At 39.7% G+C, this 18,274-nt stretch overlaps 1 protein-coding gene across 2 annotated transcripts in view; it reads left to right on the top strand.

Moving 5' to 3' along the window:
* Positions 1–148: 148 nt before the first annotated feature.
* Positions 149–18,274, top strand: part of LOC123781597 (CD302 antigen) — a 120,904-nt gene continuing 102,778 nt past the window's right edge. For both annotated transcript variants that reach the window (XM_045781221.2, XM_045781215.2), the window contains exons 1-4: positions 149–326; positions 5,689–6,060; positions 11,563–11,733; positions 14,759–14,923. In XM_045781221.2, coding sequence (XP_045637177.2) covers positions 233–326; positions 5,689–6,060; positions 11,563–11,733; positions 14,759–14,923 — 802 coding nt within the window. In that variant the 5' untranslated portion in view covers positions 149–232. The remainder of the gene's footprint in view (positions 327–5,688; positions 6,061–11,562; positions 11,734–14,758; positions 14,924–18,274) is intronic.

The following is an 18,274-nucleotide window of genomic DNA, read 5'->3' as shown; positions in this document are numbered from 1 at the left end:
TCCACGAGCACTTCCCGCCTCCAGAAGGCGAACCTAACTCTCAGCCTAACTCTTCCCGCCACCAAGTCCACTCCCTTGCCCCGCCCCGCCCCCGCCTCATTGGCCAGGAGCGGAGGGGGCGGGGCCAGGCCCCCAAGGGAGGCGGGAGTCAAAAGCGCAGGCTGGGCGCACAAGGAGGGGTGGGTGCAGCGTGCCCCTGAGGACCCGGTTGAACACCTTGGGCCGGCTCAGAATGAGGACGCGCTGGGCGACCCTTCGCCGCGCGGCGGAGCTCCTCGTGCTACTCCTCAGGTGCTTCGGTCTGGCGGAGCACTCTGGCCGCACAGGTAACCGCGGGCGCACCAGCCCGTGAGCGGCTGGGGCCCTTGACGTTGTCAGGTCTGCCGACTTTCCTCCGTCCGGTTTAGGGCTGCTCTCGGGGTCTTGTCACCTCTGCTTGCCTCGGGGGTCTGGAGCCCAACAAGTGAGCCGAAGGGGAGGTCAGAGGAGATGGCATTCCGTTGCCCTCGGGTGCCGGGTGGAGGGCGGGGTGGGACGTGGAGGGGCAGGGCCTTTCTCGTGCTGAGGAAGAAGAGGCCACCTTAGAGAAGGCGAAGTCTTTTCTGCGCCCGTCCTCCACCCCTTCCATGTCCTCCCGCCTCTAAAATCTTGCTTCCCTGGGGTAAAAGGCTCCTCAGCACCCCCAAACTCCATCCAGCCAGTCTCGCCCCTCCTTCGCTTCTTGGTCACCTTGGCCACTCAGTGTCTAGAGGAACTGTCTGCCTACAGCGCCGAGGATGATTAATGATTGCCCGACTTCGCTGCACGGTAGCCAAAGGTGCACGTCAAAAAGGAAGTCAGGTTAAGCTGTCTCCTAAAGTGATCATGATCATAAGTCCGTTATGATGCCCTCCCCGAAAGCCTTGAGCAGGGATCCTTTCTTCTAATTGGCCTTCTGCTCCAAAACACTCCCTCGAGGCCTAGAGCCTACGTTGGAGCGCCGGTCGCTTGCCAGGGGACCTCCTTCCTGCCTCTAACTGCGGAAGCAGGACCAGGAATAGACGCCCTTCGTTGATGCTCTGGGTAGTGCCAGCCTCGCCATACCCCCTGGCAGAAACAGGAGTTTGCTTTTACTTTCTTTTTGCCTTGTCAAAAGGTGCTCTGAGGAGTTTCTTAGTTGCACTGCATAGTGGGCAGTCAGTGAGCCATCACCACCTACCACTTCTGTTAACTTGTCTGTTTGAGGAAGTAAAAGATGAGCAAGGAAGTTTTTTGAAAACTGTAGGTTCCCCCTTGTGGCTCTTATTTTCTTGTGGCAGCTGAACTAGGTTACTGCCAGATTTAGACTTTTTTCAGAGAGTGATGGGACAAAGCTTCCCGGAGTGTGAGTGACATCACCCTACCTACATCAAGGACCTTTTAGTAAATACTGATCTGATTCACCCTTCTCCATTCTTCTTTGACTCTCCCTGTTGGAAACTCCCAAAAGCCCTTTACTGGCTGTGAGAATTCTATTCCACCTGCCCCACAATCCAGGGAGAAAAATTTCATTGCCATAACTAATTACAGTCAAAGCACACTAACCTTTCAATCACTGAAGTCTTGGTTTCCATCTACTTCCACTTTAGTCTTTCTGTTTTGTCTCCCCCATGAAATTCAAGATTTCCTTAATTTTTGCAATCTGTACAATCCCTGGCCTTTCTCATCAACCAAAACCAAAGAGCACCAGCTTAACTCCATTCTCCCTGCACTAGGTCCTCATGGGTATTTGTTTTCCTGCATTCTTCCTCACCCTTAGCAGCTGCTCTGGCCAGCTTACACACACCCTCAGACCAGAATTGTGGTCCCATTAAGGGAAGCGCTGGAATTTTGAAACCCCAGCCATTTGAGTAACTTGTTTGGCAGTGTGTCAGCTTCACGATGCTGGTAATGGCATGCACTCTGTCACATGTGTGTAGCTAGGTTTGTGCAGATGGTCTGGGTTACTCAGGTGCTGAAGGAGTTCCTCTGTGTCCTTGGGGAAATGCCAATTGCTTAGTTTACTTTTTTTGCCTCCTTGGAGAGCTAACAGCTTGAAGTAAACCAATGCTTCTGGGACTCCTGAGGTTCTCATCAGCGCACACCACCCAATCTGAACCCCAAAGCTTTCTGACTCCTAGTAGACTGTCCTGGACCCAAGGTCACTTCAGGACCTGTTTTTGAACTGGCAAACCCAGACTTCTGATTCTTTCCTACTCCACCTGTACACTCTGCACACGTGGTGGTGACTTCACAAAATGCTTAACGTTGTGAGCTGTGGAAGTTCCCCTGAAACTAAAAATGCTGCAGTCTTCATCCTTCTGCCTCCATCTCCCTCTCTGTTTGTGTGTAATTGTAAAATGTTGATGTCCAGCTTCTCTTTGGAATGTGCAAAGCTCTTTGGTTTAGGGAAGACAAAAGTTACCTAATGATTAGGCAATAAGAGATGGTTTTTCTATGGTGGATGTGGCATACTAAAAATTCTCAATATATGATAATGCTACTTAGTTATTTCCTCTCAGACACCACTAGAATGTTTATATAAAATGAAGCATATAAAAATTGCTACTAGGGATGATGAGGCTTCTTTTCATCAACCTCTGCCTTTTAGTTTGTGGAAGTAAACATTAAAATTCCGTTTAGGACTAATATAAGGTAACATGAAAAAGATGCAACATAGGTTGTCAATAAAGAATCTGTTTTATAAGTTGCTCTGTAATTACCTTCTTAAAGTGTAATACATTTCTGAACTATTTTATATACCCTTATTTAACAAATTTTCTTAAAAAATATTTTCAGTCCTTCCCACTCTTCAATCTACCATTCCAATAGGGTCACAAGACTGAGGCAAACTGAACAGCTTCTGCTAAGGGTACGGAAAGATATGGGGAAACATCATGAGAAGACAAGTCTCTACCTTATGTATTATGTATGAATGCTTACACATACATTATGTGTGAAGGCTAATAGCAAGTTTCCTTAAATCATATCAATAATTAATGTTTGTGCTAAGTGACCACTATAGATGTCAAACATTGACCATACATACTTGGTTAAAAAACAGAGTTAGAATAAGGCAAGTATTTATGACCATAGATGTTGCAATTAGGTAAGTTTGGCAACTCCTCTTTAACATAGTTTCTCCATGCTACTCCACATCTCTCCTGTAGTGTTTCAGAGTTTCTATAAGCTTGTTAAGTCTATGGGTTCCCTAGAAGTAAAACATATAGTAAATGGAAAAGGGTAAATTTTTTTTTCTTCCAAAGAGTATTTATAAAGCATCACTGTTACCTAATGCACATGCCTGATACTAATAGGTTAGAATGACCTAAAATGCTACTAGCATTAGCATGGCATAATAAGGTTGTGGACATCTGTTCAAGAAAAATATACAGTGAACTTAGCAAAGACTAGTAAAACCTGCAGGGCTAGGAAAACTGCTATCTTGTGGAAGCATAGGATGTTAGCACTGAAAGTGGCTTAGTTATCTTATATTTCTCTACTTTCATCTTACATTTGGAGATACAAAGACCCTGGAGAGATTAAGTGACTTCCCCAGGGTCTCTCAGATAGCTGGTAGCTGAGGTAGGTCTTCAGTCTGGGATCTCTAACTCCTTATTCCACTGCTTGTTCCATTATACTAACAGCTGTGGCTAATCTATTGGATTCTGCAAAGGCAACTTGAAAAGTCTAGAACTCCAAACTGCAAGAGTAGCAAAGCTGCTGCCAGCCCAGTTCTCCTATCTAAGTTCAAGGGGCACAGAGCAGAGTGCCCAGAAAGGAGAAATAAGGGCAAGGGAGGGGAAGGTTCCAGCAAGGGTGGTGGATGTCTATTCTCCTGCAGAAGCAGACTTCTTTTTTTCTGCAGTAATTGCTGATACTTTGGAATGCAAGATTTTTTTTTTTTTTTGAGAAGTGAAAAAGGATAGTTTGGGAAAGAGAGAATAGTTTGAAAGACCCTCATGAGTCTGAGTGGATATTGAATATGTAGGAGAAAGACATGGAAGAAACTGTGAGTGGTAATCTTCTAAGACAGTATGTTTTCCCTTTTTTGTTAACTGTCCTCCCAAATGGTGTCCATAAAGTAGAGAATGGCAAAGAGATGTCAAAGAAGAAAGCGTGAGGGATGGAAACTGCTATGACAAAGACACCTAGCTGCAGTCCTATGTAATATTTTCAAATACAGATTTGAAAGCAAAAGTAACTTAGTATTTTACAGGATTTTGTGGTTGTCCCTATTGTTTCTCTTTTTGCTGCTGCTGCTGTTTAAAACAAAAAATTCTCTTTAAAGTTCAAGCCGAAATTTGACTTAATTTTATAGTTATTATTTACATGATGAAATTTCCCGTCAAGTCCTTCGTATGAGAATTTTTAACTCTGAAAGCCTGTGAATTATTATTAGAAAAGGTATTTAGCCATAGTAAAATCAGTGATTGTGAAGTGGGCCTCAAAATGAAAGTGCCTTTCGGGAACTAAAGCTTTACAGGTCCTTCTGCTGAACCCTTTGGTTTATTGACAATGATTGTTTAAATTTGTCTAAAACATTTCAGTTTTACTCTTATCAACATGAACTTTTGTGCTATAACTTCAAAAAATTTTTCTTTGTAAAAGCACTGGCAAATTATTCAATTGTAGTTTGTTGTAACAGGTGTGAATCTTGTTCCAGAAGCTCAGGTGTGCAAGAAACAATGCATTATTTTATTTTTATAAAATCTAAATAAACTTTATTCTGAAGTCCCATTCCACTGAATTAACAGAACTTCAGTTTCTGTCATCACTGAGATTCCCTAATTCATGAGAAACTGCCAGGGAAATATTCAAGGAGGTCCCTCCTTTAGCCTTCAGCTTACACTCGTTGCTTCTGAGTTTCCCACTGTCCAAACCTACTGGGTGTTGAATTCTATATCTCAGGTGATTTTTGGAGCTCAGGTTCAACCTCCCTAGGTGATCCACACAGTCAGCAGCACCCCACCCAGACGCTCCCCGCGGGCTTCCCAGCACGTTCCTGAAGGTGCTGTGGTGGAGCTGACCACAGGTCCCTCCTGTCCTCAGAATCCTGACCTTTATTTCTTCTCATCCCTTTACCTCACTATTCTACTTCTGCTCCCTCAGAAGCCTCCCCATCTCCTCTGAGACACGTTAATGCCGTGTAATAATTTACCCTGTCATAGTAGCTAAGGTATAAGCAAGACAGAACTGTGGTCCTGAATAGGTTCAGGATATTTTTCATTGACCACCTGTCTAAGGAAGATGAAAACTAAGGAGCTTCCTCGTCTCATTAAACAGGCGGGGGATATTTCATGGAATAACAATAACAAATATACATACTCTTCTAAGTGCTTTACAGGTATGAGCTCATTTTAACCTAACATCTGCCATATGAAATACTATTGTACAAAGGAGGAAACTGAGGGATAGTGGTTAAATAACTTGCCCTGATCACGTAGGTAATGAGTAGCAAAGGCAGACTATGAACCCTGGCAGACTGGCTCATGCTCTTAACCTATACTATACCACATCTCTGGCGACCTCTGTCCTCTGACCTTGTGTAGTGCATTGCAGTTTATAGAGGTTGGAGGGTGGGAATAGTCCAATGGTGCTCAGACTCTCCTCGCAAGCAGGGGCCAAGGCACACTGACCACACAGTTCAGAATTCTGAAATGTCTTCTTTGACTGTCTGTCTTGACTTAGGCAATGATCCATTCACCATCGTCAGTGAAAACGTGGGCAAGTGCATCAAGCCACTGAATGACTGGATAGTAGCAACAGACTGTGATGGAAATAGGGACATGTTATGGAAGTGGGTGTCCCAGCACCGGCTCTTTCATTTGCAATCCCAGAAGTGCCTGGGGCTAGATATTACCAAACCCACAGATTCCTTGAGAATGTTCAGCTGTGACTCCAGTGCCTTACTGTGGTGGAAATGTGAGCACCACTCTCTGTATGGAGCTGCCCAGTACAGACTGGCTCTGAAGAATGGACATGCTATAGCAAGTACAAATTCATCTGATGTCTGGAAGAAAGGAGGCACAGAGGAAAACCTCTGTGACCAGCCTTACCATGGTGAGTATTAGAGAGGGACTTTGAGTCATTTGCTGTTGTGTTTGGTAAATGTGACATTGAACATGCACAACTGACCACAAATAAAGTCATGTATTGGTAAGGGCAGTGAGGTTGCATTCAATTCCAGGCACTGTGCAGTATCATTGAGCTACCTATGTGAAAACTGGTACTAGTTTTCCCCTTTTACAGGTAAGGCTAAGGAGGGGTTGGGTGCCTTGTCAGAGGTCACACAGTCACTCTGTAGTAAACCTGGGATTTGGAATCTCTATGATACATGAACGTATGTATTTCCTATGATTACGTCCTGAACGCCAGAGGAAAGGAAACATTAGAGTAACAGGAAATCCTTCATACAGGATAAGATTCAAATGACCTAATAAAATCAAACCTATTCTAAGTTTAAAAGGAGGAAAAGAAAGAAAAAAATAACAGGAATATATTTCTCCTTGTCTACAGATTTGTATGTAATGGAAAAACTTTAAGACCTTACGTGAGTTTATTTTTATTTGTGGCATGGCTGTCACACTTGATGTTTGTGTTTATGATTTTAAGAGTGGACTTTTTCTCAATTGCTTTCAAAAATAAGTACAGTTGACCCTTGAACAATGTGAAGGTTAGGGCTACTGCCCCCCATGCAGTTAAAAATTTGACTCACCCAAAACTTAACTACTAATAGCCTACTGTTAACTGGAAACTTACTGACAACCTAAACAGTTGATTAACATGTATTTTGTATGCTATATGTATTACATATTGTAGTCTTACAATAAGGTAAGCTAGAGAAAAGAAAATGCTATTAAGAAAATCATAAGGAGTGGCACCTGGGTGGCTCAGTCAGTTAAGCATCTGACTCTTGGTTTCAGCTCAAGTCATGATCTCTTGGTAGTGAGATGGAGGCCTATGTCGAGCTCTGTGTTGAGTGTGGAGCTTGCTTAAGATTCTCTCTCTCCCTCTCCCTTAGCCCCTCCCCCGACACTCAAGTACACACGTGTGTGCTCTCTCCCTCTCTCTCAAAAAAAAAAAGAAAAAAAAATCATGAGGATAGAAAATATATTTACAATACTGTACTGTATTATTGAAAAAAATCCACATATAAATGGACTCTTGCAGTCCAAACCCATGTTATTTGAGGGTCAACAATATATGAATATTACCTATGAGCGAGCTGATCATGAACTTTGTTCTAGGTCTAGAAACTAGATTATAACACATTTTCAAGTTTAAAAAGAATGAGTCGATTGGGGCACCTGGGTGGCTCAGTTGGTTAAGTGTCCAACTCTTAATCTCAACACATATCTTGATCTCAGGGTCATGAGTTCAAGCTCTGAATTGGGCCTACATAAAAAAAAAAAAGAATGAGTTGGTTTATTTGTTAAACCTCTAAATGTAATTAGTTATCACCCAAGCAAATCTTTCTTACCATGTTGCTCTAAATTACATCAAATGTTATATTTAGCCATCTTTTCTAAGTTTTAACTATTATCTCACCTTTGCTCTTCTTTGTAAATTTACTTAGATTTACAGAGATTTTTCTTTTCTCTCAAAGGTCATTTAAGCTAAATTTGGCCCATTAGTCTTCCAGTTATTTGCACAAATTTCCCTCCTACAGTAACTATTTCTATTTCCTACTAAAGATGCATCCATTTCTGAAATAGCAGGTTCTACTCTTATGGGAAATATTAGATTAGAGAATTAGAGATGGGGTTTCCTTTTCTTTAATCCTCAATCCTTGAGTAATTAAACAAGTCTGTTTTTGCTAGCCAGCTTCTTCCTATATATACAATGGAATATTACTCGGCCATCAAAAAGAATGAAATCTTGCCATTTGCAATGACATGGGTGGAACTAAAATATATTTTGCTAAGCAAAATAAGTCAGTCAGATTATCATATGATTTCACTCATACGTGAAATTTAAGAAACAATACATATGAACATAGGGGAAGGGAGGGAAAAATAAGATAAAAACAGAGTGGGAGGCAAACCATAAGAGATTCTTAACTATAGGGAACAAACTAAGGATTGCTGGAGGGGAGGCGGGTTGGGGGATGGGGTAAATGGGTGATGGGCATTAAAGACGGCATTTGCTGTTATGAGTGCTGGGTGTTAAATGCAAGTGATGAAACTAAATTCTACCTCTGAAACTAATGATACACTATATGTTAACCAACTTAAATTTAAACAAACCTAAAAAGAAAAAAAAAGAGGCAATTGCTTCTTGGATACCACTTAATGACAAGTTTAAATTTTGCACTTTGAAAACCTTCCTCTAACTTGGCAGCTAAGAGAGAACATGGAATGAAAGGAAAATGCCTTTTGAACTGGATTTGACTTGTTTCATTGTATTTGTTCAAAGATCAGAAAGGATAATTTTCTTGGCAGGGCTCTTTCTGTCTCCTGCCCCAAATTATTTTGAGGGAGATAGTTGTAATTGTAAATTCCTTCAGAACCCCAAATTTCCATCTAACTGGTTTTCTTTGTAAACCTATGGTTTTTATTTTATGCATGTGTAATATTCTCCTGAGAAGGGGACCTGTGCATTTCACACAACTGCCAAAATGATCAGTAGCACAAAAAAAAAGTTTAAGAACCCAGCTAGGGTACCACCCCAGAGAGAACTAAACAGTGCCACCAGCAAGAGCCCACAGGCATAAAGTGTTTCCTGACCTTACCAAATATAATATTTGGAACACTGAATTTTCAAATAAGAGATTTCTGAGAAAAGGCTCACATTGCTCTGACTCATCACCACATACCTCAAGTTTTAATTTGCACAGAAAATTAAAGTCACACCTGCCTCCTCTTCTCCATTCTTTTCCAGGTGATTGGTACCATCCAAGTCGTGTATGTCAGAAATCTACAAGTCACCCTAGAGTGTCCTGCTTTCCTTTCTCACCATTTAAATTTAATCACATATTAAGTCCTGGCAATTTTACTCTTTTATATTTATGTAGTCCACTCCTGTTCTTAGATTAGAGACTACTGTCTTAAAATAAGGACTTTATCTGGGACTGTTGTGTCAGACTCCCCATATTGGTTCCTGCCCCACCTTTTGTCTAGCTGTATAGAGATAAGAAAGATAAGATACCTGAGTCCCAATAGAGTGAAGTCCAAGGTTATCTAGCTTATTAGAGCAGAACTACAGTTCAAAACCATGACTGAATTCACCAAATATAGCTTTTTAATTTCTCCCTTGGTTTTTGCTCTATAATTTTTTTTTTTTACTTCTAATATAAGAAAAATTATTTGTCATCTTGTCCTGGGTTTCCTTTCTGTCCAATCCTCACCCTGTGTGAGTCATGTGCATCTCGGAGAAAACTTTAGTTGTATAAATGTTATGAATGAGTTGCTTTTGACTAGCATCCGGATATGCATTTGTATCAATCGTTAAGATATCTTGAGTTCACTCACACTCTTCAGATTTTAAATATTTGGCAAATCCAGAGGAAATTGACTGAACTGTCTACATTTTGAACAACCTTGGGAGACTGCCAACCTCTTTCACCGTGGAAGCTATTTTGCCTCAATGAAGAAATAATGTTAGTTTTCCATGTAAACAATTCAACTTACAGATTTGTACCTATTGCAGAATATGCTGTTGTTTTAAGAGTGCTATCATCATAAATTCACACAGAAGATTCTTCTCAGGAAAAGCCTGTTTCCCTAGAGAAACACAGGGGACTTAAGAGGTCCAGTAGCAGTGAAGAATGTGTGAGAATAAAACTCTTCCTGAATAGTTAGCATGATTTAGCTGCTACTGATGTGGTGCTTATTTGCTTATCATTCTTCAAAACATGTTGTGAATAGGAGAGCTTTTTAATTGAAGCCCAGCTTTGAGCTGTGAAACATAACTTGAAACCTGAGAAGGCAGCCACTGAAGTCACCAGTTGTCCTTAGCATGTCAAGGACTCTGATGAGAGAGCCAGTTCTCATCCCTGTCACTTACAGTTTACTGAATGTCTTAATTAACTACACTGCAAAAATGGGGATTTCACAAAAAAAAAAGTAATACTTGCCCTATTAATCTCACAGGTTTACGGTAAAGAGGAAGTGAAAGAAATGTATGTGAAAGCACTTCGTATAACAGAAACACAAGATTTTTTAGGAAGAAACTGATGGTTCAACAAGTAATAGTTGCTGTGCTCAGGGACTCCTTTTAAGTGCTATAATGTGGGAAGAGAAGTGGCTATAAGCTTTTGGGAGCTTTGGTATCATTAAAAATGAAACATAGGTAATAAGCGGTTTCCCTATAAAATATAAGGTCAAATTACTCTTTAGCAGAAGTATCCTATCCAAAATCATTTATGTCAGAGGAAAACAAAAGATGTTTGCAAATAAAAGCATCTAGATTATTCTTACTTTTTGCTGTACTGCTGCTTAATATATTCTAAACTGTTAAATTAAGTCTCATACTTCAGTTAAATGCACATTTGAGAATGATAAAGAATGTGGAATCAAATACCATCTTAAGCACACTTTTAAGCAAATCTGTGAGACATCTTAATGGACCCTAATAGCTTGATAACAGGTGATAAGATCTGACTATTATCCTTTACCTAATAGCCATTATTTGATCTGATAATGACCTTGGTTTTAAACAAATTAAGGATATGAATAAAGGTAACCAAAATATTTACACAGTTAGCTGTTCTATAAAAACACCTTTCCAAGAGAACTGTTACCTGCATAAGTATTGAGCACTTCCTTTAGTATTTCTAGGCATTCTTGAGGTAGGAATAATTTTTCAGTTCCTCTCCATGTACCAGGGGAAATTATTAAAATGAAAAACTAGTTCTGCTACCTCTCTGGTCACCATCTAGTCCCATGACTGCCCAGCTAAAGCTGGTTCTTTTATAACCTGAATTGCCATGCCCTGCTGCTCTCTAAGAACCTTCTCAGAGATCCAGGGGTTCTTTCTCCCACTTCCTCAAAGCGCACAACCTCAATTCTACCACCAACCTGTGAACAATGGGGCTACCTGTCCGTCTGTCTAACTACAGTTGGTTCCAAAGTTCACACCCACCCTCAGTGATTCCAAGGTATTTTTCTGGCCCCAAAAGAAAATAGAATATAAATTTAGTCCCAGTCAGGCACCCTTTCTGGTGAAGTACTCTGCCACCCATGATAATCAGTTGATTCCTGCTGGATCAAGCCAAGATCGTTTAGCTCTTCACACCACAATAAAGGAAGCTTTACATGGATTATCTCATTGAATCCTCTTGAAAAAGCCTATGAGCTAGATATGATTATTCCTAATTTTCAAATATAGAAACTGAGGCTAATAAAAGCTGGAGAGCTTGCCTCCAGCCACACAGTTGAGCCTGCAGTCAAGTTCAGAGTTGAATGCTGCATCCATGCTCAGAATTTTCACACTGTGCCGCCTACTTTCATTCTTAAGTGAAAACAGCAATCTTTCTCTCACAGAAAACTTAGGAATCAGTCAACTGACGGTGATTGTCCAGTTTTTAACTTTCCTTTCCTCTACTTCCTCCCCACGCCACAGAGATATATACCAGAGATGGGAACTCCTATGGAAGACCTTGTGAATTTCCATTCTTAGTTAATGGGACCTGGCATCATGAGTGCATTTTTGATGAAAATTATGGTGGGCCATGGTGTGCAACCACCTTAAATTATGAATATGATCAAAAGTGGGGCATCTGCTTAAAACCAGGTATGTATGGGCTAGCAGACTTTATATATGGGGAAAAAATGGATACCATTCATATGAAGCAAAAGGGAGAAGGAAGAGTCCAAGAAAACTAAAAAATGACTGCAACAAATATTATCCTAGAGAAGGTATGTATTTGAGGAGAGAGAAGGAAGTAATGCGTAGCTATGAACTTGCCTTCACAAGTCGGCTAAGGAAAGAACCAAGACAGGATGATGCCATGGAAGACAAAGGAGGAGGGAGTGTTCTGTAGCACAGATGCCTCAGGAAGAGGAAGTGGAAAAGGCATGAACAGTTCGGAAATTGCTGCTGACCTTTACTAGAGCAGTTTCAAAAGACCAGTGGTCATAGAAGCCAGGTTATAGTGGACTGAAGTGTGAACAGAAGGAGAGAAAGCCTCTTAAGTTTTATGGAATAGAAAAAGAGTGAAGATGGTGGTTTGGGGTTGAAGAAAAACTGATAGGGTGGTAGAGACAAGTATATTTATGGCCTGAAGCAAAGAGGGACAAAAGAGACCTATATCCCTGGTCCAATCAAAATTGGTGACACTGTTCTCCTGCCATTTCTTTATGTTGGGCAAAGTATTTTTTTCTAATTGCTTCTTACTAGAAGCAAACAACTACTCATGGTGTGCTAAAGAATTCACTGTTCTTTAGAAAGAGAGAGAGACCAAAGTAGCAGTTGCCTCATGATCTGGTATATAACTGAGATATATTTTCTTAGCAGTCAGGTGAGAGTTACAGGTCATAGTACCTGACATGTGATAAGAGCTCCAGAAATATTTTTAATTGGGCAATAGGTCCAGAGAACGTATAACAAAAAGAAAGGGAAAAGCTCCAGACCTATATAGGGCCCTGCCAAGTGTCAGGTACTATTCTAAGCACTCAAACTATATTAACCCATTCAGTCTTCACACAACCCTATAAGATAGGTACCACTATTTATCCCCATTTTATAGATGAGCAAAGTGAGGCACAGGGGAGTTATATCATTTGCCTAAGGTCACATAGCTAATACATTTTAGAGCTAGAACTCCAATCTAGGAAATCCAGTTCTGAAGTCCTTGCCCCAAACAAATATACTATCATGCTTTATTCAGTAGCCAGCCTGGTGGTATTACTAATGCTGATTCCTCCTTAAGGGAAGCTGAGCTTCAAAATCAAGAGTTCTAAGCAACTAGAAGAGGTTATACTGAGCCAGTGGTTCTGCAGCAGAATCACTTGGAAAGTATGTTAGAACGAAGATTTCTGGGGGTCTCCCTCCAGAAATTATAATTTGGTAGATTGGAGTGAGGTCCAAGAATTTGCAGTTCAATGAGTTCCCAGGTGATGCTGATGATGCTGGTCTGGGGTCCACACTTTGAGAATTACTGTTCTAGGTAGAGACACAGGCTTTTCAACACCCAGAACCTATAGAAAGATAAAAGCCAGTATTTGCTTCAGCTACAATTGATATCAGGCAGAGTTTGTCAACTAGGCACTGATTTCATTTAAACCTCACCATAATCTGGATTCAAAATTTTAGATGTGAAAGGGAGCTTAGAAGTTATCCAGCTGCAAACCCTCATTTCTCAGGTGAGGGGCAGCAGATGCAAATTGATGACATGACTTGTCAGGGTCAGACCACATTTGTATGGAGTCTGGTGGAGATTCCAGGATTCCTGACCCTCAATCCCCAGTGTACTTATTCAACTCTACCTTGCTTCCTTGACTGTCATTAGTCTCAGTGTCTTTACCTTCTTTTGGGTGGTGGGGGTGAAAATGGGAATATTCATATACCTCTCAGAGTTATTTTTAGGGAAGAATCAAGACTGTGAGTTTCTCAAAACCAAAGGTTGCTAAACCATGTAGACTATACTTAATAGCAAACATACTGCCAGCCCACTGGAAGCTTCTGGATTTACAGGCATAAGGTCCCAGTGGTAATGAGGAAACTTTAGGCAATGTACTTGCAAATCCACATGTTTTGGTTTCACCAAATGTCACATCCACCTCTGTTGCTATTTAGGCCAATTCAGAAGTGGCCGAAGAAGCAGTGTATGCTGTTCAGAAGATCAACAAAACCAGATTTGGAGACCAGTGCTCTGATTATAGCTCTGCCACAAACACCTCAGATCTTTGTTTCCATCTATGAAATGAGAGTGGTAGACAAGATGATCTCAGTGGGCTCTTCCAGCTTGAAAGCCCATGAGTGCAACATGTGATATGTGATTAGTTATGGTAGGCCCTTTGGAAAACTCCCTGAATGGAGCCTGGGACACACTTGGCACAGTCTATATTGGATTTCCTCTTCTAGAGAGTACACGGGAGTCTTTAATTGTATTTTTGAACCAGTTGTGTCAAGACCTATATATCTCATCTAAGAAATAATTTGTCTGTAATTATACATGCTTTTTAGATATTCATTAAGGAAAATAATATGCACATTATACATGTATGTCTGTATGCATATGCACACATATGTCTACATATACATCTGCAGTATTGATTATATAATACTAATTATGTGTCATATATTAAATCATCTGTTAAACCATTAAGGAGAAATTTAGACAGTTTTTCAGATAAGGTAGTCACTTGGGTTCTAAATCTTTGGTGTTTAAGCAGCATGTCTGCACACACATACACACAGTGGTTTCACTGCAGACTGTAGGGAACCCCCTTGCATCTTCAAGTGAGCTTGTTTTCCATCAGCTCAGGAGTTTGACGATGTGAACACATTTGAAGACTCCTACATTTCATCAGAGGGCAGGCATGGGCTAAAATATGGCATTGTAATTGATAGGGGATAAAGGGAGAGTAGAGGATAGGAGAGTGGAAGCTTTAATCAGCTAAAGTCATTTGGTTCCCATGACTTCAATTTCTTTGTGTGACCAGAGAATCAAAATATGGTCTAGTCAAACAATAAGCTTCAATTTTAGTGTATCCTTAGAGTATGGAAATTGAATTGCAGTATCGGTAAGCATTGTTAGCAATATGAAACATTATACTCTTGCTTTATGATCACTAACATATCTTTTTATCAACAGAAAATGGCTGTGAAGATAATTGGAAAAAGGATGAGCAGATTGGAAGTTGCTACCAATTTAATACTCAGGCAGCTCTTTCTTGGAAGGAAGCTTATGTTTCCTGTCAGAATCAAGGAGCTGACTTACTGAGCATCAGCAATGCTGCTGAATTAACTTATCTTAAAGGTAGGTTTGCATGTGCTAGAGCAAATTGCTGAGATTGTAAAGATGCCGTCTGTCTACCTCTATTTTCATATCCAGGTATGTGGTTTTGTGTGTATATTTTTCTATCTTCTCTTAAATGTCAACACTGAAGCCCACAGGCGGAAAGGTATGAATATAATCCTATTCTATTAATTGAAAATGTATTTCATGTTGGAGACTGAAAAGAGGGTAATGTTCAGAAAATGGTGTGAGGTAGCAAGATTAAACTGCTACCCTAAGCCTAAGTGACAAGATTTTTTTAAAGGTGAACATTAAACTCTTTGAACATTGAAAAGTAGAGAAATCAAGGAAGGTGAAGAAGATGGCTGAGTCACACCAGATGGCCTCAGGTAAAGGTCCTCGTGTTGAGTAGAGGGATGCCCTTCTCAGAGGCAAGGAGAAGACTAAGAAATCTTAAAGTGGATTTAATCAATGGACATATTGAGTGGATAGGATTTTGTTTTATTTTGTTTGTGGTGATGGTGGGAATTCTTAAATTTTTAATTATGAAAACATATACAGTAATAGAAAATAACCTGAAAGAGACCTGTGTAACCACCACCCTGACTTTACATACTTTTTATACACCAACATTTTGTCATATTCCTTTGTATGGATTGTTTCCCTCCCTCCTTCCCTGCTTCCCTCCCTTTAAAGAAATAAAATGTTAACAGAGTTAAAGCCCCATGTCCATCTCTCAAAATAACCATTCTTTGAGTACTTTTACAACATATATGTGTATAAATACTATATATGTTTTCATTATCCTATTGTTCTGTTTTTAAATGATACAAATACTTATTTGCCCATATGTAAGTTTATCCATTGTCACCTGCTGCTGCAAAGTATTACATTGTATGAATAAACCACAACTTATCCATTCCCCTATTGAGAAACAGGTTATTTTCACCTTTTCCTATTGCAAGGAACATCCTCATATGTGCCTCATGGGGCAGACATGTATGAGAGCTTCTCTAGAGTAGGAATTGCTGAATCATGGGGTGCACATCTCTTCACCTCTAACCAAAAATTCCAAATTGTGTTCCAAAGGGGCTGTATTCATTTACACTTCCACTAGCACCTGGTGTTACCAGACTTAGTTGGCCAATGTGATGAATGTGAAATGGTATTTCATTTTTCTTTTATGTTTTCCTGATAATTCATGTGATTTTGTGTCTCATGTTTATTAGGCATTCAGGTTTTCAGTTTATAATCTGCCAGTTGATATCCTTTGCCTATTTTCTATTGAGTTGTTTGACTTTTTCTTATTGATCTGTTATAGTTCTTTATATATACTTACTTTTGTTGTAGGATTACAAATATCTTTACCTAGTCTTTGGTCTTTTCACATTTGTTGCTTCTTTAATTTAAAAATATGTTAGTTTTAATTTGGTCAATCTTTTCCTTAATGTTCTGTGCTTATTTATATTATTCAGCAAATTCTTTCTTAGCCCTAATATGATAAACATATTCTCTCATTTTTCTTCCAAAGGTTTATAATTTTGCTTTTCATATTTATATCCATAATCCATCTGGAATAAAATTTCTAGAGGCAGGAATCTAATTTATCTTTCTCTGCAGGGATGTCAGTTGACCAAGCACTATTTATTTCACATTTTTCCCTCAGATTTGTTATGCCACCTCTAATAAATATAAACTCCCCTATTACATGTGGGTTGTTTCTAGGCATTCCATCCTATTCCTTTGGTCTACTTGTCTGTCTCTGTGTCTGTTCCACACTGTTTTAATTATGCCAGCTGCATAGTAAATATGGATGAGCAAGTCCTCTCTTGTATTTTTTTCTTGAATTGCCTTAGCTTTTTTTTTTTAATGATTTTTTATTATATTATGTTAGTCACCATACAGTACATCCCAGTTTCCGATGTAAGGCTCGATGATTCATTAGTTGTGTATGACACCCAGTGCACCATGCAATACGTGCCCTCCTTACTACTGCCTTAGCTTTTTTTTAAACCACTTATTCTTTTCTATTAATCTCAATGAAAAGCTTTATTGGGACTTTGGAATTGCATTGAATTATAGATTAATTAAAGAGGAACTGCCCTCACCACATTATCAAGTCTTCTCATCCATGAAAATGGTATGCCTTTCTTATTTGTGACATCATTTATGAATTCAATAAAATTGTATATCTTTTTCCATCAGAGTATTGCACATTTTTTACTAGAAAGTTTATACACAGAAAGTTTTTATTTTATTTTAAAAAATCAACTGGGTGGCTTAGTTGGTTGAGTGACCAATTCAATTTTGACTCAGGTAGTGATCTCAGGATTGTGGGATTGAGCCCTGCATCAGGCTCCACCCTCAGTGCGGTGCCTGCCTCTTTCCCTGTCCTTCGGCCCCTCCTCCCACTCTTGCTTTCTCTCTCTAAAATAAATAAATAAATCTTTTTTAAAAATCAAGAAACCCAAGTTATTGAGTCTCTGATTTGAATGAAAAAATAATCATAATATATGACAGTGATGTTTCAGACTGAGTATACATTATCTTATTTAATACCATATAAAAACACTATGAGGTATAAGTATTTTTATTATTATGCTCACTTGGCAGATGATGAATGTGAGTATCAGAGAGGAAATATAACTTGTTCAAGATTACCCACAAGTAATTAGTAGAGCCAAAATTTGAACACAGTCAGTCTGACTTGAAAACAAGTTGTAGGGGTTTTGGTTAAGCTTCTGCCTTCGGCTCAGGGCATGATCCCAGAGTCCTGGGATCAAGCCCCACATCGGGCTCCTCCATTGGGAGCCTGCTTCTTCCTCTCCCACTCCTCCTGCCTATGTTCCCTCTCTCACTGGCTGTCTCTCTCTTTGTCAAATAAATAAATAAAATCTTTTAAAAAAGAAATGAAAACAAGTTGTAGGGACACCTGGATGGCTCAATCAGTTAAGCATCTGCCTTCAGCTCAGGTCATGATCCCATGATCCCCGTATTGGGCTCCCTGCTCAGTGGGGAGTCTGCTTCTCCCTCTCCCTCTACCCCCCCTCCCTCTACCCCTGCCCATGCTCTCTCTCTCCCTCAGATAAATAAATAAAATCTTTAAAAGGGAAAAGAAAAGAGAAGAAGTTGTATCTGGCATGTATCTGCACTTACTTTTTGTAAGACTAGTAAGTTCTTTAAAGGTAAAGGTGGGTCTCATGGGTTGATTTTTTTTCCCTTTTGCTATATATGAAACAAATACCTACTGAATAATTCATATAAATTCTATAACACTATTTTATAATAAGTATAAATATTTGGTAAATTCAAACTGTGAGTAAAACCCTATGTCTCCAGATAAATTAAATGATTTAATCATCATTACAACCT

This window comes from Ursus americanus, chromosome 1, assembly GCF_024610735.1.
Source record: "Ursus americanus isolate L20-20 chromosome 1, mUrsAme1.1.p, whole genome shotgun sequence".
NCBI classification, from domain to species: domain Eukaryota; kingdom Metazoa; phylum Chordata; class Mammalia; order Carnivora; family Ursidae; genus Ursus; species Ursus americanus.
This window is presented reverse-complemented; position numbering and strand designations above follow the sequence as displayed.